General features: G+C 44.8%; 1 protein-coding gene across 1 annotated transcript; it reads right to left on the bottom strand.

Moving 5' to 3' along the window:
• Window positions 1-257: 257 nt before the first annotated feature.
• On the bottom strand, window positions 258-9,509 carry HEBP2 (heme binding protein 2). Its single transcript, XM_060616773.2, has 4 exons — window positions 9,255-9,509; window positions 8,564-8,699; window positions 7,421-7,601; window positions 258-1,279 (listed from the first exon to the last, which is right to left on the bottom strand). The coding sequence occupies exons 1-4, from the start codon at window positions 9,354-9,356 to the stop codon at window positions 1,081-1,083; spliced, it is 618 nt and encodes a 205-aa protein (XP_060472756.2). The 5' UTR covers window positions 9,357-9,509; the 3' UTR covers window positions 258-1,080.
• Window positions 9,510-22,941: the final 13,432 nt, after the last annotated feature.

Raw genomic sequence — 22,941 nt, 5'->3', positions numbered from 1 at the left:
AGGGCAGAGAGAGGGGGAGACACAGAAACCCAAGCAGGCTCCAGGCTCCAAGCTGTCAGCACAGAGCCTGATGCGGGGCTCAGAACTCACAAACCGTGAGATCATGACCTGAGCTGAAGTTGGATGCTTAACAGGCTGAGCCACCCAGGGGCCCCGTTTTCAATCTTATCTCAGAGACACAGAGTGAGTGCAAGCCCTGCGATCATGACCTGAGCCAAAATCAAGAGTCGGATGTTCAACCAACTGAGCCACCGAGGCACCACTCAACTTTTTTTCTTGAACATGTTTCAGATCACAACTAAATGCTTGTCATCAGAAGTATGCTTCTCTTCTTTCAAATGGAATTTATTGCATAAGGGATGTCTATTTTATATAGAACTCTAGAGGAAATATTAGAAATATTTACCTCCTACCAGTAGAGGCTGGTACCGTGGATATTCTAGTAGGAGGGCTAGAAGGAGTCTTCCAGTTGGTTTTGTTAAGTGAGCTGAAAAAGAAATTTAATTTCTTTTTGGCAAAAAACCAATAAATCATCAGTGCAAACAAATACCTTTGGAAAAATAATTGCCTGAGATTTTGAAATTTTATATCCATAATAATTTCAAAGCCAGAAACCTAGCTTGTCTCGTATCAAAAATCACAACCTAAAAGGTGCAAAAGAATTTGATTTTTGTTCTCAGCTGAAGGTCACCTCTCTAGGCTTGAGAGCCGAACGGTTCCACACAGGATACCTCGTTAGCATTTTTATTGATAATAGCTAGAGGTGATAACATCCAAATGACATAAATTCAAGTCAAAAAAGGCCAACATGATTGTGATACGGCGAAGAAGGGTCAAGCCATAAGACACTTCCTGGACCCTCACAGAAATACCCACGCTCCAGAGCTGTGACTGCTTCTCATTTTTCTAGAAGACTCTCCCCTGTTACCTGTGTATCTAGATAAAGCTTCAAGCATTAAAAGGCACCATGGAAATCAGCTCAAATCACCATAGTTCTCTCGGGCGGGGATATTAGACCTGTATTTTACATGTCGGTACGTTGGATATCTACGCTAAGCAATGGTACTTCCTTTTTCCCCCTCATTCAGTTTCTTTGCAGGGTTCATTTTTCTGAATCAACCACACTTCATTATTTCTATCAAGCAACTTGAAAGGACTGTTGTAGCCTGCGGTATAGTAAACCTTTTCATTGAAAACTTTTCCTTCTTCCCTCAACATGCTTGCTAATGTCAAAAGTTGTTCTTGATTCTTTTGAGCACTGGAGAATCCATCGAAAGACCTGTGAAGGAGAAAGCAAATAACCACGAATGAGTCGCATGCGGACATAAAGGTCAGTCTGAAGAGGCAAGCAGAAGCCGGTACTCTCAAGTGCTGCTCCCAAGCTCCCCCTGCCCCCTCCCCCGCCGCCCCCCAGCATTCTCCTCTGGTGTCCATTCTCGAAGTGGCCGCACTGAGGAGACCCCGGAGGAGGCACGTGTCCCATCTGCTGGCAGGCAGATTTGGGACTTTCACCATTTCGTGCTCTAACTCTTGCTTTTCAGACTAAGGAGCGTACAGGTGACCTGGGAAACTTGCTAAAATGCTGATTCAGGAAGTCTGGGGTGGGGCCCGGGCAACCGCGTTCCTAACAAGCTCCCAACAATGCTGATGCTGCTGGTCAGTGGTGACAATGAAAGCCCCTTAGAAGATTCCCTTTCAGACTTTCAGTTTGCTGTGGAATATTTCCCCTTTCTTCCTCTCCTGGGGAAAAGGGTAGGCTCTACATTACAGATGAGTATGATACAGTTTCGAATGTAAGAATTTATAGAGGAACATTTAGGCAGCTCTTTATATCTAGCCCGAGAAGAGATTTAACAGAGACAGGATCAATATGCTTGGGAACACTGAGGATATGACTGACCCAGGAGTAAGGGATAGCCTCTGAGTTGGGTCTGGAATGGATGGAGTTGGCTGGAATGGATGGGCTTGCTGGGTAGAAAAAGGGAAAATGGAGAAGGATACGAAAATGAACAGAAGTTCAAAAACACAAAGCATGTTCATAGTGAGCCACAAAATGAGCTCTGAAAGGTGAGTCAGAGCCAGAAAGAAGAGACTTGTATGTCATCCCAAGGCCTTCAGAGATTATTTGAAGGATGGTGAGCAGAAAAGTAACTTGATAGGATCTGGGAAAGACAGATGGAAAATAGACTGGAGGGAAGGAGCCAGTTAGGCGGTTGCTATGGGGATGGGGAAGAAAAGACAGGCAGAAGATTTAAATAAAAAGTGGGGAAAGAGAATAAAAGTTTAAGTATAGATTTTAAAGTATACAAACAAAAATGTCCTGAGGTTAAATTATGATGGTACATAGACCTAGCTGAGTTGCTGACATGTAAACACGATGAATTTGATTTTGAAGGTTAAGAATGGGAAACACCGAAAATAAAACATATTCCCATTATGCCTTCTGTAGCATAAGTTTTATTATCAATGTGCCAATGGAATGATTAGTCCTACTATTCTTCAGCTAAGATGTAAGCTCTCAAGGGTACAAACCATGTCTATTTCATTCAACAATGTTCATCAGACACCTAGTATCTTTCAAATCCTCACTGAATGGTGTAGGAATCGATGTATGTACATGTACATGAAATAAAACATTGAAGATAAATTGATAACACGGTTCTAATTTTCAGAATGTTGACTGATAATTATAACTCTGAACCACGTGTTGAGAAATATTTTGCTTCCTACATTTAATATTTCCTTAACCAAGAGCCAACTTTTAGTATGCTCTGCCGAAAGGGAACGGACTTTCAGATCCCATTTCTTCCTTGAAATCAAGTTTTGAGCCCCCTAGTTAGAAATCATCTTTTGTTTTCCGAAGACACATTGTTCTACAGTGATCCATCCACAGCTTTACTCAGTACACAAACATCTGATTGCCTTCCCACGCACCTGCCCTTGCCAGGAGCTGCAGGATATGAACATGTACCATGTTGCTGTGTTCTTGAGAAAGTTACAGTCTGTACACAGATCATTATAACTGAGAATAATAGGAGAACAGAGTGGCTGGCTGATGGGAGAAACTGAGGAAGGCATCACAGATGAGGTACTATTTGATACAAGTCCTGAAGGGGAAAAGTGGATGCTCCAGGAAGAGGAGAAAGAGGAAGCTAGAGCTAGTAGGAAGACCGTGTGTCTGTTTTAAGTATTTAACAGACATCAACTGATGTAATCGTCATGGCAACCCTATGAGACAGGTAGGCACTGTGACTATACACATCTTACAAAAGAAGAGCTTTAGGCAAAGAACATGTGAGTAAACCTGCCTGAGGTCACAGGTAAAGAGATGTGGCAGATCCTGGCCACGGCAATCAGACAACAAAAAGAAATTAAAATATATGCAAACTGGCAGGGAAGAGGTAAAACTTACACTCTTTGCAGATGACATGATACTATAGATAGAAAACCCGAAAGACTCCACCAAAACACTGCTAGAACGGATATAGGAATTCAGCAAAGTCGCAGGATATACAATCGACGTACAGAAATCAGTTGCATTTCTCCACACCAATAACGAAGCAGAAGAAAGAGAAATTAAGGAATCAATCCCATTTACAACTGTGCCCGAAACAATACGATACCTAGGAATAAACCTAACCAAAGATATGAAAGACCTGTACTCTGAAAACTAAAAAATACCGATGAAAGAAACTGAGAAGACACAAAGAAATTGAAAGACATTCCATGCTCATGGACCAGGAGAAGAAATATTGTTAAAATGTCAATACTACCCAAAGCAATCTACACATGCGATGCAATCTCTATCAAAGTACCAACGACATCTGTCGCAGAGCCGGATCAAACAATCCTAAAATTTGTATGGAACCACAAAAGACCCTGAATAGCCATAGCAACCTTGAAAAAGAAAAAGCAAAGCTGGAAGCATCACAATTCCAGACTTCATGTTATATTACAAAGCCATAGTGATCAAAACAGTATGGTACTGGCACAAAAACAGACACATAGATCAGTAGAAGAGAATAAAAAACCCAGAAAGGAACTCACATTTATATGGTTAATTAATCTTTGACAAAGAAGGAACAAATATCTAATGGAATATTGGACTGTGTCTTCAACAAATGGTGTTGGAAAACTGGACAGCAACATGCAAAAGAATGAAACTGGACCACTCTGTTTCACCATGCACAAAAATAAATTCAGAATGGGTTAAAGACCTAAATGTGAGACCTGAGGCCATAAAATCCTAGAAGAGAACACACGCAGTCACTTCTTTGACATCACCTACAGCAACTTCTTTCTAGGTATGTCTCCTAAGGCAAGGGAAATAAAAGCAAAAACAAGCTATAGGGACTATGTCAAAATAAAAAACTTCTGCACAGCGAAGGAAACAATCAACAAAACTAAGAGGCAACCTATGGAATGGGAGAAGATATTTTCATGTAAGATATCTGATAAAGGGTTAGTATCCAAATTATATAAAGCACTTATAAAACCCAACACCCCCAAAACCAAATAATCCAATTAAAAAATGGGCAGAAAACATGCACAGAGCCCCACATTGGGCTCTTCACTGACAGCATGGAGCCTGTTTGGATTCTCTCTCCTTCTCTCTCTGCCCCTCCCCAAATCACGTGGTCTCTCTCTTGCTCTCTCTCAAAATAAGTAAATAAACATTAAAAAAAAAAAAGAAAACATGAATAGACATTTCTCCAAAAAAGATATACAGATGGCCAATAGACACATGAAAAGATGCTCAACATCACTTAGCAGGGAAATGCAAATCAAAACTACAATGAGATATCACTTCACACCTGTCAGAATGGCTAAAATCAACAACACAAGAAACAACGGGTGTTGGCAAGGATGTGGAGAAAGGGGGACCCTCTTGCACTGCTGGTGGGAATGCAAACTGGTTCAGCCACTCTGGAAAACAGTATGGAGGTCCCTCAAAAAGTTAAAAAAGAACTACCCTACGATCCAACAACTGCACTACTAGGTATTTACCCAAAGAATACAAAAATACTAGTTTGAAGGGATACATGCACCCTGATGTTTATAGCAGCATTATCTACAACAGCCAAAGCATGGAAACAGCCCAGCGTCCAGTGTCCATCAATTGGTGAATGGATAAAGAAGACGTGGTATATACATAATATGTGGAGTATATACACACACACACACACACACACACACACACACACACACACGCACGCACATAATGGAATATTACTCAGGCATAAAAAAGAATGAAATCTTGCCATTTGCAACAACATGGATGGAGCTAGAGAATATAATGCTAAATGAAATAAGCCAGAGAAAAACAAATACCATATGATTTCACTTATATGTAGAATTTAAGAAACAAAACATATGAGCAAAGGCACACACACACACAAAAACCCAACAAGAAGCAAACCAAAAAACAAACTCTTACCAATAGAGAACAAACTGATGGTTTGGAGGTGGGTGGGGGGATGGGTTAAATAGGTGACTGGGACTAAGAAGGGCACTTGCTATGACGAGCACGGGGGTAAAGTGTAGAAGTGCTGAATCACTGTATCGTACACCTGAAACTAACATTACACTGTACGTTAACTAACTGGAACTTAAATCAGAACTTAAAAAGACAGAGAGAGATGGAAGAAATGGCCTGCTCAGTGAAGGGTGGGAAGGTCAGGGGAACATAACCAGTGGGGAGATGGGGTTGGGTCACGTGATAAAAGACATTGTGAACAATCCGAACTTCACCCTGAGGCAAGTGAAAGCCACAGAGATTTTTAGTGAAGTCCCAGGTTGGGGTTCATCGCTTTGCTGCTGCTGTAGTAAGGAAGATCAAGGACTCCAGTGTGGAGCGGGACAGGAAGAGAACGGCGGGCAGGTTGCTCCCAACAGCCGGGAGGCTGCTGAGGCAGAACACACGAGATCGGAGATGAATAAACATCCGAGCATCTGCGGGGGATCGGGCACTGTGCCAAGCACTAGGGTCCACGAAGATGACTTGGGTGTGGTTCCCGTAAGATGAGGTCCTGAGGAAGTCCCAGGGATGGAGAGAAGGGAACAGAATCATGGATCATTTCCAAGGAGAATGGACCAGATCTGGCAATCAGTTGTCAGGGAAGAGTGCGCTGCCGGTGGCCGTGGAGACCTCTGCTGGAGAGGCTGTCTGGCTGATGAGGCCCTTTTCTTTTCTTTTTTCTTTTTTATAGCTCTTTGTTTATTTTATTTTATGTTTTCAATATATGAAATTTATTGTCAAATGAGGTCCTTTTCTGAGACAGCCACTAGAAGATCACTGCCCCTATAAACTGGCAACTGGGGGAAGGCTCATTTTTAGAGCTGTTGAGTTTAATCCCCACACCCTTCACATGGAAATGTCCAACAAGTAGAGAAATCAGGGCTAGAGACAATAGGAGAGTCACGGGACACAGGGGGTTAGAGCTTTGTAAACAGATCACCCAGAGTAAGTCTGTTCTGACATGAGGGTCAATGTGGAGCATTCTTGGGTGAGAGAGAGGAACAGGATGAGAGAGAGGGACAGGTGAGAGAGAGGAACAGGTGAGAGAGAGGAACAGGACGAGACGAACGGCCAGAGAATGACGTTCTCAGACTTAACAGGCTGTGTAAGTATCCAGAGAATAGATTAGTCAATATACAAAGTCAATATACGATACACAAAGGCTTCAGGGGTCACACGGGCAAGGACTGCCATCATGTGACAAATGCAAGGGCACTGCCAAGGGTGGCGAGGGCAGTTTCAAGGAGATGGTGCGGTCTCTTCCAGACGGTGGTGTTCTGAGGAGTACATGGGAAACAGACAGAGAAACAGATGCTTTTAGCAGGTTGGTGGTGACAAGAGGGACAGAACGGAATAAAGGGACTCCCATATGAGACTGTTATCACATTCCGTGTGTGCTTTTAAATTTCAACAGAGAGAATTGAAGGAATGTATCAAACAGGTACCGCAAGTCTGAAACGGTACATAGGAACCACTCAACTAACAGAGGCAGTAACTGCAGGAAGCGGGTACCATCCCTTGGGCCGGAGAACGCAGGGAAGAGTCTGGGGCTCTCAGAACCTCGAAGCCGGGAGGAGGGATACCGCGCACCACGTGTTAGGATTTTCGTACCGGTTTACCTCGATGGCAGGTAAGGGCAGTCTTGTGCTTTGAGAATGACGTGCATCGTGTCTTATTTGCGGAAGGTCTGTGACACAGACTCTTCATGACACGAAGTGATTATAACCTTGCAAGAGACCCTTAGTAACACGTAAAACTAACCCAGCAGGAAAACACCACAAAATGCATCAGACCTCTTTTCTGTGCAAGGGCGAAAAGCCTACTGAAACTGCACAGGAGCTAAACTGAGTGCAGGCAAGGAAAACTGGCAGTCCGCAGGGCTCTAAGTTATCTACCACTTACCGGACGAACACGGTCATTTCTGCTCTGTCTTCAATGAAGACATCTGACTCTGAAGGCCTGGGCGGATCAGGTTGCTGTTCAGAGGGGATGTACAGGGAAACGGTAATGGTAGACTCGCTAAATGGGCCTGAACCGGGCTCCACGTAGCTTGTCACTGGAGCGGTCATCTTCATTTTCATCTCTGGGCCATAAAATAATGAGTTTAAATACCATGAAAGGACCATGAAAGCAGATTTAGTATCTGCATGGCTACTTCTAAAGACTGAATCTATTAATTTCTTTGATCTGAGTTTCCTGACTTACCTTACGCTACCGACATAAAATTTACCTTTAAGATAATTTGCATCTTTAAAAAATAAGGGCCGGGGCCGCCTGCGTGGCTCAGTCGGTTAAGTGTCAAACTCCTGAGTTCCGCTCAGGTCATGACCTCACAGTTTGTGAGTTTGAGCCCATGTCAGGCTCTGCACTATGTGCAGTCTGGGATTCTCTCTCTCTCTCTCTCTCTCTGCCTCTCTCTGCCCCTGCCCCACTCATGCTCACTCATGCACTCTCTCTCAAAATAATAATAAAAAAGGGAAAATGATTCAATTATCCACTGGCCACATTAAGCACTTTCTGTACTATTAATATTTCTGGTTAATACATTCTAGTTTTAGGGATAGAAAGGAAAATTAGAGACCATAGAGTCCAGTCCATTTGTCACGTTTTACAATTCAGAAACTGAGATCCCGTAGACTAAGTGAACTGGTAAAACATAAGTAGCACCAGAGCCCGAACCAGATGTCTGGAGACCCTGGATCTTGTGTTCTTTGTACCTTCCTACCTCCTGATGACTCTTACCATAGCAGTCACCAAATTATCTGGAAGCATTCGCCATGAAAAGGACTTAACACTAGCTACACAGAGGCCCAGTTCATCCGGCAGAAACAGACAAGAACAGAGGCTGAAAAGCACTACCCAGTACTACCCTCCTCTAGACTCTGCTAAGGGCCCCGAGCAGAGTCCCTGTCTTCACACTTTAAGTCTTTCATGATCTCATTATTTTTCTATTCCAAAGTATATTTCTTTAGTAAGCTAAAACGCAAGAATAAGCCTGGGCACTCAGCCACTATATATATAATTTATAAGGTAAATTGTCTTCACCTTTCTCATTTTTGCCTTGAATGTAGCTGTTCAGCTTCGTAAAACCAGTTTGGATGGCTGAATCCCAGTCCATAGACTCAACGGAAGTGCTGACCCATTTGGCTGGTCCATAATGTCGGATCTCGTAACTTCCGGGCTAAAATAGAACAGGGGAAACTTGGGAAGCAATTCTAAAAAGGCAGGACGTGAGAGGCAACAGAACAGGTGACTTGGTCTCGGGTCCACCAGGATTGCCCTTGATCTCGGGACCTGCGCCCCGCTGGGATGGGCGTCTGGTTCTGGTTCCTTAGAACCGGGCAGGGCCCCTCCCCTGAGGCTCCCATCCTTGGATTTGAGCCGCTGGAGGCCTCGGCCCCACACGCAGGGGTGGGGGAGTCGGTCGGCTCTATTCTCGTTGAGACCGAGCATCTGTTACGTCCCCTGGGCCGGGAGGGTCCCACTGCGGATAATTCGTTTTTCTTTTTTAACCTCAAGAGAAGTGAAGATGTAGCCACAGATTACGGCTAACCGACCGAATTTCCCCACCTGGGCAGCATTTCCCCATCTGGGGGCCCAGACGACTTCAAAAATTGTACTTTGTACTTAAATCTGTGGGACCCGCGGGCCCCACCGCAAATCATCCCGCGGGCCCCACCGCAAATCATCCGGCGCGCTCTGGCCCGCACCCTCCGCGCCCGTGGGAGGCGCCTACCTGGGGGCCCGCGTCCTCCGGGGCCGTCCAGCCCGGCGTCTCCACGGCCTGGACCGCCGCGCGCTCGGCTGTCGCGGGGTCCGGCTCCAGCACCTCGGCCATGGGCGGCGCCGACGCTCCGGGGAGACAGGCTGGCGAGCGGGACCAGGAAGGGGCCGCGCCGGGGCCGCTCCGGGCCGCCCCGCTGCGTGTGCGAGCCGCGCCCGCCTGCCCCGGCCCCCGAGTCCCCGCCCCCGCGCTGCCCCGCGCCCCGGTCACCGAGTCGACGCGCGTCCCTCCTCCCCTCGGTGCCGGGGACCCGCGTCCGCGGGAGCCGCCCCGGCCTGGGCCGGGAGGGGGCGCTGCGTCCGCGGGAGCCCGGATTCCCACCCGAGCTGCTCCCGCCGGGGCCGCGCCCCCTGGTCGGATTCCCTCCGCAGGGGTGAGGGCCGGGGTCCGGATTGCAGGGTCCGCTTAGGCCCGGCTTTCTTTCGGACTCCCTCCCTCGCCCTTGCTTTTTAAATTAACAGGCACGCCAAGGTGTCCACTGTGGGAGCGGGGCGGTGGAGGACAAAGCAACTGGCTTTCGGGCTTTCTGGTGTAACCGGTTCGGGAAGGTCTCCGCGGCTCCACCCGCGCTGGGAGCCGGTTCTGCAGACCTGGCTGCTCCCGGGGAGCGGCGGGAGCGCCGGCCAGCACCCTAGGTGCGCTCCGCGAAGGCGGGAGGGAGCCTGCCCTCCCAGGGCGACGGTGGGCTGGCGCCTGCCGGCTCCAACCTCGCCTGTGCCTGCTGGCACCTCGTGGGCCCAGGGCTCCATGCGCGAGTTGGAAAGGGGCCCGGCCAAGGGCGTGAGGCCCTCCTACTCACACCTAGACGGTGTCCAAGGTGCCAGACAGCCATCAGGGTCCCTCGCAGGAGGAGGCAGATGGCGCCCCAGTCGTGCCTCGAGACGATCTTCAAGTGTCCTTGTTTACTGACCTTTCCTTGAAATGACCCCCAAACCTCTAAGTCGGTCCAACTAGAACTTTCAGGCTGGGGAGAGGGAGGTGAAAGGGGGACAGAGAAATGGGGGAGGTACAGCCACAGGACTCTAGTGCCTTTAAAACAAACGTTTTGTTAGGTTCATTCTTTATTTTCTTCTAAGAGATTTATTGAGATGGAAATCACATACCATAAAATCCACCCGTTTAATGCGTACCATTCAGTGGTTTTTAGTATATTTACAGTTATGCAACCATCACTACAATCAACCTTAGAGCATTGTTGTCACCTCTCCCCATCCCCCAAACCCCAACTTCTTTAGCTGTCACTCCCCAGTGCCCCATCCCCAGCCCTAGGCAACTACTAATCTGCCCTCTGTCTCTGTAGGTTTGCCTTTTCTGGCCTTTCAAATAAACGAAATAGTGCTGCGTCTTAATCTGTGAGGCCACCGTAACAAAACACCACAGACTGGTGGCTCATAAACAACAGAAACTTCTTTCTCACTGTTCTGGAGGCTGGAAGTCACAGATCAGGACGCCAGAGAGTTACCTGAGGCCCTTCTGGTGGCAGACCGCTGCTGGTGTCCTCACAAGGTGGAAGGAGCAAGGCAGCTTTCTCTGGCCTCTTTTACAAGGACACTAACCCCGTTCATGAAGGGGTCTGCCCTCCTGACCTAATCACCTCCCAAAGGCCCCACCTCCTAATACCATCACACTGAGCATTTGGTTTTCAAAATGTGAGTTTCGGGGAGATGCAAACCTACAGACCATAGCAGACAGCACGTGGTCCTTCATGACGGGCTTGTCTCACTGGGCAAAATATTTCAAGTTTCATCCATTCGTGTTGTAGCATGTTTCAGTACTGCATTCCTTTTTGGGGCTGACAAATATTCCACTGGAAAATATTTTTCATCGGTGGATGGGCATTTGAATCGTTGCAAACCACCCTCCTCTAGACTCTGCTAAAGGCCCTGAGCAGAGTCCCTGTCTTTACACATTAAGTCTTTCATGATCTCATTATTTTTCTCTTCCAAAGCATATTTCTTTAATGAGCTAAAAACGCAAGAGTAAGCCAGCCCCTGGCAATCACTAAGTTACTTTCCATCTCGGTGGCTCTGCCTATTGTGGGCATTTCACATAAGCGGAGTAGAATGTGTGTTTTGTGGCTGACTTCTTTCTCTTAGTGTAATGTTTTCAAGAGTCATCCATGTTGTAGCATGTGCTAGTATTTCGTTCTTTTTTTATTGTCGGATGATATCCCATTGTACGGTTCTGCTTGCAAAGCAATTGATGTTCTCTTTTTTCTTTTCTCCCTCCCTGCCCTAACAAGTGTGCAGTGGCCTTTGGACACACGACACTTGCTAGTGTTTACATCAAATATGTTATTATGCCGACCTAAGTTTGAATTATTTAGTGAAGGCTAAGTAATGAGTTTTGACTGTTTCTTAAAAAACAGCCCGTTGCTTTTAACCTATATAACGTGTGATCCACTGCGTAGGTGACTTTGCAAAGTCGGGAATACAATTTCGCTCTGCAGAAAATTTTGAGAGAAAAAGGAAATAGTATACATTGTTGTTTAAGAAATCTGTTGTTCTTCTCCTCTGCAGAGTACCTTTTACAGTTCTCAATGCCTTTTCTAAGGGGGGGAGCCTTTTATTTATAAAAAAACAGACGTTCATTTAATTTGGAGACGTTCATTTAATAGGGTGTGGAAGGTACAATTAATGAAGGTAACAGCAGGTGACTCTGCTGAGTTATTTATAGTTATAAGGTGATAATTAGTCGTGTTAAAGAACAGAAGGAGGGAAAGAAAAGGATTTATTTCCAAATAATAGGATTTCAATTAGAACGGATTTAATGACATTCAGAAGGCTCAAGTTTTATACCCATATGTCAGAATAAGCCAGCTAGTTTTCTTCTTGATTAATTATGGTAAAATTGTTCTATTAGCTCATACATAAAGATCTCATTTCTAAGCAATCGCGACACCCAGTGTGGGGCTCGAACTCGCAACCCCAAGATCAAGCGTCACATGCTCCATCGACTGAGTCAGCAGGGCGCTCCTATTAGCTCATATTTAATCAATGTTGGTATGACACTGTGAAGGAGATGTTCTAGTTAAGCTTTGGGGCACAGGTGGCGCCCTGTGGCTCGGTTCTACCAGCAGGTGTCCCTTCACCCCAGCACACGGGGAGAGAGCCCCGCGGAGCCCTGCAGCATAATCACAGCCAATTCTCATTACTGGCAGCAGCTTTGTTCTATAACGTCATCACGAACATTGAATTACTGAATACTAAACTCTTGCTTCTAGAGGAAATACAGAGTTAGGTTCCTGTGAGCCTGTGGTCCCTTGTCTTCTAGGTGCCCTTGTATAAAGGTATCTTATTTAACAGATATTGTTGATTCATTAACACTGAACTCACAACCAACAACACTGGAACTCATGCTTGAATGAAGCTTGTATAACACGCATACTCTCTCCAAAAGGCACATGCCAGCTTTCCTGCACGGAGGCACAGGAGACGGCACTTCAGCACTATGTTTGGGGCCATTTTAAGCAACAAAATCCACAAGAAGCACAAAACTGTGAAAAACATAGCACTACCTAGACTGCAGAAAGGACACTTGTTTACTGCGTGAGAGCTGAAACCAGAAGGCTGAGCTCCGCCCTATTGGGCCTCAGCTGGGAGCGTGTGCATCCCAACTTCTCACCCCTCTCCTCTCCACGTGCAGATGCCCACCAGTGACCAAGAAAGTGCTGTGAGTATTGATTTGGGATTACAAATACATGCCAGCAAGTGGGTGACTGCAAATACAGAATCTGTGAATCGTGAAGATCAACTAAAGGCTTCCTGCAGTAAGTTACACGAGTCACTTCCATTCATATTTCACTGATGGAAGCAGACCATAGGGCCTTGATGAACCTCAAGGAGGTGGGAAAGGACAATCCCACTGTGTTCTCAAAGAACTCAAATAGTTGAGAGAAGCACTAATGTTCATTATTGATATCATTGGGTCACGCACTGATTATTCCATACTTGGGGCAGATTTCACTCCCAAAAGAAGTTGCAATATCATCTCCTATCCAACATGCCGTTCTTATCATGTGACTTTGATGCCTCCCCACTCCCACCCCCCCCCCACCCCCGCCTCCACCAAGAGATGGAGGTCTTGTGCTTCCTTTTCTTGAGACAAGACAGGTTTGTGAGTACAGTAGAAGTAACACTATGTGACTTCTGAGGCTAGATCATGAAGGACTTCCACCTGATTCTTTCTCTGGGCCAGTTTCTCTTGTAATTCAACAACCAGGCTGAAGGGAAGCCCAGGCAGCTCCATGAAGGTCCATGTGTAGGTTCCAAGCTGTCTGGGCTGACAGCTGGCATCACCCTCAACCCCTATACATGTGGGTGACCACGTTTTCAGCCCATGCTGCCTCCCCACCATTACCACTGCATCATCTCCAAACGTCCCTGATTTCTTCCAAGCCGAGGCCTTGGAGATCGTGGAGCAGGCACAAACCGTCCCTGCAGTACCCAGAGAATCTGTGAGCACAATTAAATGGTTGTTTTTTTTTTATGTCACTAAGTTTGGGGTGATATGTTTTCCCGGGTAATAACTGAAAGAGTACCTTCTATGGATAGTGCTGTAGTAGAGGTTGGTGGGTTTTAGTGATGAGTAAAATTTGGTCCTAGTCTTCACATATTTGATGGTCCGGTCACTGTTTGCGCTGGGGCTACTCTTACACCCATAATGTAATTAAATCTTTGGTCTTTTTGTAGTAATCATTATCCGAAGTATGGTAACTGTAAAATGTGTAGCAACTTGCTAGTCTAACAGGAAATGTAACCTTTCCATTAGTCGGGCTTCTCCTTTAGTTTTGGTGAGAATTATCATACTCCTCCATTATTTAGACACAAAACAACCCATGAAACCCCTTTTATACTAAGCACTTTGCTCAGTCCCTGACACATAATTGCTTGATAAATGTTGGATGAATGCCAGCCAGAATGTATATCAGACACATAGATAGTGCTTGAATGTTTTTAGGAGCACCTGTGAATCACCTTTCTAATGGGCCACAGAAAATGAAGAGACATTTTTTTTTTCGAACGTGGGGTCAAGGGTAAGAAGGCTCAGGTCTAAAGCTGAGAATGTCTTTAAAAATTAAAACATCAATTCTGATCAATAGGAGGCCTGATATAATTTCTGAGACTGTGATGAGTGGCTATTAAAAAAAAGGAAGGGGCATATCCATACTGATTTTTTAAGAGGCTCATGCTTTGAAGTGAAAAGAGATAGCCAACTACGCCACAGCTAGGTAGCTGCATAACTCACATTCTCAAAAAGCTCTTGAAAAGAAAGTAAATCCTTGATGTAGTTAAGAGGAAATATTTTTAATAGATCATTTGATTAAGGACCATTTTTTAAAAACTAAGGGCAGTTAAGATGTTCCCTTAAACTCTTATCTACGGGGCTTTTGCGGTTGCCATACATTATTACATTATTTCCTGACTAGGAAAAATGAAAGAATTGGGAGGAGGTGGACTTGATTCCCTACTGACTTTTTTAGAGGAGAGGTGCCCAGTGTTTCAATGCTCCCCGTTCTGAGAAGAGGAGCTGCTCAGCCCCAGTCTCGAACATACACCTATGAATCATTCGGTTCTCAGCCTGTTCTTGGGTCCTGCATAATGGTCTCCCCCGGTAGTGCCTCCTGAGTTTGTTTGGACCTGCATGTTCAGAATGAGTTCCAGGCATGGGAGAGGTCAGTGGCAGATTGACTTGGCTCCATGATGGAGGAAAAGTTTAGCAGCAATGCCTGGGACATCTCGTCTCCTAGATCAGTGCTTCTCAAGCTGTCTGTGATGAAGCATCTTCTCGCCTTAAAAAATAAAATTCTAATTCATCATAAGCCACTGTGTGATTCTACTGCACAAGACTATGTGCTGCTCACCATGTGGTTCTTAACCCATGAGTTCAACAATAATTTAATTGGTCTATACCATGCTCAGTGAGATGAGTCTACTGATGAAGTGCATGGATTTTGTAAAAATGTTGAGTTCCTATGGCATTTCTAGACACTTCCTGTCAATTTCTCTATCTTATCTCAGACTGGTAACACATAGTTTATGAGCCAGCACCATTTCATGGATCATGCCTTGAAGAATACTGATTTAGATGACCTTCCCAGTCTCCTGGTGCTTTCTGTTTTGGAAGGTTATTATTGATTCAATTTCTTTAATGGATGTAGGCTTATGCAAGTTGTCTATTTCTTTTTGTATGAGTTTTGACAGATTATATCTTTTAAGGAATTGGTTCATTGCTTCTAGGTTATCAAATTTATGGACGTGGAGTTGTTTATAATATTCCTTTTATATCATTTTTTCTTTAAAAAAGAAATAAAAGAATATAGAATCTATAGATTCTATAGTGATGTCCCGTCTTTTATTTCTTTTTTTAAAAATTAATTAATTTATTTATTTTGAGAGAGGGAGAGAGAGAGAGAGAGAGCATGAACAGGGGAGGGGCAGAGAAAGAGGGAGGCACAGAATCGGAAGCAGGTTCCAGGCTCCAAGCCCCAAGCCGTCAGCCCAGAGCCCGACTCGGGGCTGGAACTCATGGAGATCATGACCTGAGCCGGAGTCAGACACCCAACTGACTGAGCCACCCAGGTGCCCCTCTCTCAGTTTTTACCTCAAGTGTTTTGACACTCTTGTTAGGTGTATGAGCATTAAACATTACTATGTCTCCTTGTAGAACTGACCCCATTAATGTTATGTGATGCTACTCTTATCCCTGATAACTTTTCTTGCTCTGAAATCTGCAATTAATATAGCTACCCCTGCTTTCTTTTGATTAGTGGCAGCATAGTGTATCTTTCTCCAACCTTTTGTTTTTAGTTATATGTGTTTTTATATTTATAGTGGTTTCTTGTCGACACGATGTAGTTGAGTCTTGTTTCTAATCTCCCTGATAATATCTGTCTTTAATTGGTGTATTTAGACCACCAAAGGTTAAAGTGTTATTGATATGGTTGGATTAGCATCTACCATATTCATTACTGTTTTCTATTCCCTGCCCTGTTCTTTGCTTCTGTTTTTGTCTTATTTCCTTGCCATTTGTGGTGCTATCTGGGCAATTTAGAGGATTCCATTTGTCTTATTTCTTAGTATGTCAATTACGCTTTTTTTTTTAACTTCCTTTACTGGTTGCCCTAGAGTTTGCAATATACACTTATGACCAATCTAAGACAACCTTCTTTTTTTTAATGCTTAGTTGGAGAAAAAGCACATGTACATGAGTGGGGAAGGAGTGCAGAGAGGGGGAGGGGTGCAGAGAGAGAGAGAGAGAGAGAGAGAGAGAAAGAGAGAAAGAATCCCAAGCAGGCTCCCCATTGTCAGCACGGAGCCCGATTTGGGGCTCGAATTCATGAACTGCGGGATCATGACCTGATCCAAAATCAAGTGAGACAGTCATCCAGCTAAGCCACCCAGGCACCCCTCTAAGTCAACTTTCAAATAACACTATACTGCTTCACCAGAGGCACAGATACCTTATAATAACAAAACATTCTTAATTTCCCTCCTGTTTCTTGCTGTCATTGAATATCATTTATATGTATGCTATAATCATCAAATACATTATTATTATTTTGAACCAATTGTTACCTGTTAGATCAGTTAAGAATACGAAAGGGGCACCTAGGTGACTCACTCGGTTAAGCTCTAGACTCTTGATTTCAGCTCAGGTCATGGCTCATGGGATTGAACCCTGTGAGTTGGGCCCCTGTGTTGTCAGTGAAGCCTGCTTGGGATTTTCTCTCTCCCTCTCTCTCTGCCCCTTCCCCACTTCTACTCTCCCTCTCTCTCTCTCTCAATAAATAGGTGAACTTAAAAAAAAAAAAAAGAATAAGAGGGTGCCTGGGTGGCTCAGTTGGTTGGGCGTCCAACTTCGACTCAGGTCATGATCTCACGGTTTGTGGGTTCGAGCCCCGCGCCGGGTTCTGTGCTGACCGCTCAGAGCCCGGAGCCTGTTTCGGATTCTGTGTCACCCTCTCTCTCTGCCCCTCCCCCACTCATGCTCTGTCTCTGTCTCTCAATAATAAATAAATGTTAAAAAAATTAAAAAAAAAGAATAAGAAAAAAATGTTTATTTTACTTTCACTTATTCCTTCTCCCAACCTCTTCCTTTTTTAATCTGAGTTCTAACCTATATCATTTTCCTTCTCTTTGAACAACTTCTTTTGATATTTCTTGCAAGGTAGGTCTACTGGCAACATATTTCCTGTTTTTGTTTGTCCGAGAGAGTCTTTATTTATCCTTCACTTTTGAAGAAAAATAATTTCATAGGGTACAGAATTCAGGTTGGTGTTTTCTTTCTTTCCCCACCTCTCAACCCTTGAAATATTTCACTTCACTCCACCAGCTTGCATCATTTCTGAGGAGAAGTTGGGCATAATTCTTCTCTTTGCTCCTCTCCAGGTAAGGTGTTTTCTTGCTCTGGCTTCTTTCTTTCTTTTTTTTTTTTTTTCTTTTTTTTTAATTTTTTTTTTTTAACGTTTATTTATTTTTGAGACCGAGAGAGACAGAGCATGAACGGGGGAGGGGCAGAGAGAGGGAGACACAGAATCCGAAACAGGCTCCAGGCTCTGAGCTGGCAGCACAGAGCCTGACGCGGGGCTCGAACTCACGGACCGCGAGATCGTGACCTGAGCCGAAGTCGGCCGCTTAACCGACTGAGCCACCCAGGCGCCCCGCTCTGGCTTCTTTCAAGATAATTTTTTTAATCTTTGATTTTCTGCAGTTTGCATATGGTATACCTAGGTGTAGTGTTTTTGTTTTTGTTTTTGTTTTCCTTTTTTGGAAGTATTCCCACTTGGTGTTCTCGGAGCTTCCTGGATCTGTGATTTGACAGTAATTTGTGGAAATTTGCGGTCATGATTTCTTCAACTATTTCTTCCGTGCCTTTCTCTTTTTCTTCTCTTTCTGGTATTCCTGTTATGTGTATAACCCCTTTTATAGTTGTCTCTTGGTTCTTGGATATTCTGTTCTATATTTTTTTCTCTCTTGGCCTTTCTGTTTTAGAAGTTTCTAGTAACATATCCTTAAACTCTGAGGTTATTTCCTCAACTGTGCCTATTCTACTAGTAAGCCCATGAAAAGCATTCTTCATTTCTGTTGCAGCGTTCCTGAACTCTAACATTTCTTTTGAGTTCTTTCTTACAATTCCTGTCTCTCCATTGACATTACCTTTCTGTTCCTGCATGTTGTCTATATTATCCTTTAGAGCCTTTTGCATATTTTTCAGTGTTATTTTACCTTTCTGTTCTGATAATTCTGGTATATCTGAGTCTGGTCCTGATCTGAGTTGCTCTGTCTCTTCAAACTGCATTTTTTTTCTTTTTTAGTATGTCTTGTAATTTTTTTTTAATTTTTATTTTTGAGAGAGAGAGAGAAAAAAAAAAAAAGAGAGAGAGAGGGCATGAGCAGGGGAGGGGCAGAGAGAGAGGGAGACATAGATCTGAAGCAGGCTCCAGGCTCTGAGCCGTCAGCACAGAGCCCGATGAGGGACTCAACCTCATGAACTATGAGATCATGACCTGAGCCGAAGTCGGACACTCCACTGAGCCACCCAGGTGCCTCTGCCTTGTAATTTTTTGTCAAAAGGTGGACTTGATGTGCTGGGTAAAAGGAGCTGCAGTAAATAGGTCTTTAATAATGTGGTGCTTAGGGCAAGGAGGAGGAGGAGGGAGAAGGAAGAGTCTCTAGTCCTATGATTAGATCTCAGCCTTTAAAGAATCTTTTTTTAATGTTTATTCACCTTTGAGAGGGACAGAGTACGAGCAGGGGAGGGACAGAGAGAAAGGAAGACAGAGAATCTGAATCAGGCTCCAGGTTCTGAGCTGTCACCACAGAGCCCAATGTGGGGCTCAAACCATGAACCCCGAGATCATGGCCTGAGCTGCTTAACTGACTGAGCCATCCAGGTGCCCCTAGGTCTCAGCCTTTTTTAGTGAGCCTGCTTCGCTGGGCTGTGAACTTCACAAGTGCCTCTCCCTTTTCCTTCACTCCCTTGAGTAGAACAAGATGGCCAGAAGGGCTGCAGTTGGGTGTTTTCCTTCCCTGGTGTAAGGCTCCAACAGGTGGGGCTGGGAATTTCCCTTTCCCCAGGTTAACTAGGCTCTCATGAAGCCCAGCCAATTAAGCCGGGGTTAAAAGGGCCTCAGCCTTCGTCTGAGGGGAGCATTTGTGAAGAACAGAGCGCTCCGGCTATTTCAAAATGGTTCCCTTCCCTTCTCCCCCTCCCAGAAGCAGGAGGGGATTGTCCTCAGACCTTCACTGCGAGAACCGGGCAAGGCTCCTGGAGGCAAACTCACGAAGTGTGGGGGCCCCCTCTGGAGTTTGTGATTCTTAGATTTAATCACCCTGAGCCTCCAGCCATCTGTCCATCACAGTTCAGGTCTCCCTACACCCACACCGGTTCCTGAGGAGGTTTTTGCTCACGGATTTCCGCTCCTGTAAGTGATGATTTTGTTTCTGCCTGTTTCTCTCACTTTGGGGGCAGTGGTTTGTCCTGTGACCTTAGTTCTCTGATGGGTCCAAGAAGTGTGGATTCTTCCGTTCAGCTTTTCCTTGCGGTTGGGATAGAGTGTTGGCTTCCGGGCTCTTGACGTGCCAGACCCTAGACTCCTTTCCTTTTTATAAAATGATGCCTTGCCAATATTTTCTGGGCTAGTGCAGAATCTGGTGAAAATGGCCACATTCCAGTCACTGTTTACCTTTTTCTGGCTACACTTCTTCCCCCAAATAGTTCTTGGTTGTCAACAATCGGTTTTTTCCTTTGTGGATTCTCTTCAGCTCCACTCTGTCTGTCTTGGAGCACCAGCAACCAGCCCCACCCGTGCTTTCCAGGCGGGTCAACATTTAAGCAAGGACGGACTGCTTACCCTGTTGTCTTTCATAGTCTGCTTGCAAAGCCTGCTTCGTGAATTGAACTGGCTACAGCTGCATATTAGGCTGATGGCCTCCAGAGGGTACAGAAAAGGTTGGGTACTAAGTGACGGCTCAGAGCTAGATTTACAGACCTAGTTTTCTCTCAGCCTGTAACCTTACATCCATCCACATTGAAGCTCACCTGTATTTTGTGGCCTACTCACATTACTTCATCGCTTTCAGCCTTGCTTTTTTTTTTTTTTTTAAACATTTATTTATTTTTCAGACAGAGAGAGACAGAGCATGAACGGGGGAGGTCAGAGAGAGAGGGAGACACAGAATCTGAAACAGGCTCCAAGCTCTGAGCTGTCAGCACAGAGCCCGAAGCGGGGCTCGAACCCACGGACCGCGAGATCGTGACCTGAGCTGAAGTCGGCCGCTTAACCGACTGAGCCACCCAGGCACCCCTCAGCCTTGCTTTTATATCAGCATCACCGGCTCTGTTTCAGTTTAGTTGGTCTAGGTAGGTCCTGGTATTGGCATTGCTAAAAGTTCAAGTAATCCTACCATGCAACCAGGGTTGAAATCCATTGGTCTCTAGCAGGGGTCAGCATGCTGTTTCTTTAAAGGACCAGATAGTAAATATTTTAGGCTTTGAAGGGCATTATAGTCTCTGTTGCAATCCCTTTACTCTGACATAGCAGCCACAGGCAAGTGGCAATAGCTTGTGTTCCAATAATTGTATTTCTAGACACCAAAATTTGAACTCATATAATGTCATGTGTCACAAAATCCTTCTTCTTTTGCTGTTTTTTTTTTCAACTATTTAAAAATGTTGGGGTGCCTGGGTGTCTCAGTCAGTTAGGCGTTCGACTTGGGCTCAGGTCATGATCTCGCAGCTCGTGAGTTGGAAACCTGCATCGGGCTCTGTGCTGGCAGCTCGGAGCCTGGAGCCTGCTTCGGATTCTGTGTCTCCCTCTTTCTCTGCCCCTTCCCTGCTCGTGCTCTCTGTCTCTGTCTCTCTCTCTCTCTCTCTCCCTCCCTCAAAAATAAATAAACATTAAAAAATTTAAAAAAGAATAAAAATGTAAAAACCATTCTTGTCTCCAAGACATACGGTAACAGGTTGCAAGCAGGATCTGGCTTATGGGCTGTAGTTACGCAACCTCTGGTTAATAGTTTATTGCTTCAGTTTGGTTCCATAAGAGAAAATCTTTCTTTCTCAGATCACTGATCACATTTTAAGGGAATCCTATCATTGACTACTTCTTTTAAATAGGTCTTATCAGGACCTTTTGAAACATGGCCATACATTTCCTTAATAGCCTTAGAAATTGGAGCAGTTGAGATGTTTTTGTCTACCAGTACCAACCTGGTCTAAATGACTTAAAAGAGTAGGGAAGACATTCTGTCATTAAAATATAGACCGTTGAAAGGCTAATTCAGCTCCTCTACAATGTCATCAACACTTCTTTCTATTCTTCTATCCTCAGTACCAGTCATGGCTGGTATCTTGCCTCATGGTTACATGATGGCTATCATAGCTCCAGCCATCACATGCAGACACATCAACACCCAGCAAAGAGGCTGAGTGTTTCTTTCCCTGTATTATTATTATTTTTTTTTTAAGAGGAGGCAACCTTTTCTAGAACAGCCCTCCCCTGCATAAATCTCCCCTTATGTCCTAAAGACCAAATCAGTCCCTGGTAGAGGAACTGAGATCGCCGTAAAAGAAAAAAAAAAAAAAAAAATCTGAAGAAGGCTGTCTCCTGGGCTTCTCTTTTCCATTTGTTTTATTTACTTCCCTTAAAGACCATCAGGGCATCGTGCAGTATAATTTTCCTGAGAGAAATTTTATTGATCTTCACTCAAATCGCTTATATTTTACATCAGTCCTCAGAGATGCTATTATAATTTCCATCAGATTATATTTAGAAAGAAATGTATCCTGTTCGGGTTTCCTTTGTTATCCTCCTAAAACCACACCACATTGCACATATAGCACCAAAATGTTCACGTAAAAAAAAATAAAAAAAAAAAATCATTTTGTTCATTTTTAACCACTGGAGTGTTGCCTGGCTTTTGTATTGTGAAAGCAACAAAAAATAGTGGTACCAAGAAAAGTATCGCGTCAAATTAAGAGTTCTAGAATCATCGATGTCACCCTCCTGTGACCTCCACCACCTCCACGGGTATTCTGATAAGCATCCCAAGTGGTACATGACCCACCTCTACCTCCCCATTTGAAAATCCTGGAGGGAGATTTATATCCATTCCAAACTCAGCTGGGCTTCTCCTGTTGGGAGCCTTCGTGCCCAGCCAAGAGCACGACCCGAAATTCCACATTAGCAATTGTCCTAGAAAATCTGGTGCGCTAGCCCAGGGCACAGAGGCTTCTCACCCAAGCTCTTTTATGAGGTCGTTAACCCCAGACACGTTTCCTAACCTCCCCGCGTTCTAGTTTTGTTATCTGTAAGGCAAGAGTTTGGACCATATGATTCACGAGGTCCCTGTTAGAGCTAATCTATGTCTTCTTACCATGGGACCCAAAATGTGGACCTTTACTTTCCAACGTTAAACCAATATCTACTCTCTTACTCTATTTGGGGAAGGCCGTATTCAGCCATAGTGTCCCTAAGATGATGTGTGAAAGCAGCAACTCTGTCCTGTCCTGTCCTGCCACAGCGCTGACAACCACGACGTTCTAGTGTGAGACGTTCCCACACAACAGCCTCCTCCTTTTCCTGCGCTAGGAGACAGATCAGAACACAAGTAAGCAAGAGCTACACCGGGCAGGA

Source organism: Panthera onca, chromosome B2 (assembly GCF_046562875.1).
Source record: "Panthera onca isolate mPanOnc1 chromosome B2, mPanOnc1 haplotype 2, whole genome shotgun sequence".
Classification (NCBI taxonomy): domain Eukaryota; kingdom Metazoa; phylum Chordata; class Mammalia; order Carnivora; family Felidae; genus Panthera; species Panthera onca.
This window is presented reverse-complemented; position numbering and strand designations above follow the sequence as displayed.

Coding starts and splice junctions, on each gene's coding strand:
- HEBP2 (XM_060616773.2), bottom strand. CDS start 9,356: ATGGCCGAGGTGCTGGAGCCGGACCCCGCGACAGCCGAGCGCGCGGCG. Junction 8,700..9,254: donor CGGAGGACGCGGGCCCCCAG/GTAGGCGCCTCC, acceptor GTTCTATTTTAG/CCCGGAAGTTACGAGATCCG. Junction 1,280..7,420: donor GAAATGACCGTGTTCGTCCG/GTAAGTGGTAGA, acceptor TCTCCTTCACAG/GTCTTTCGATGGATTCTCCA.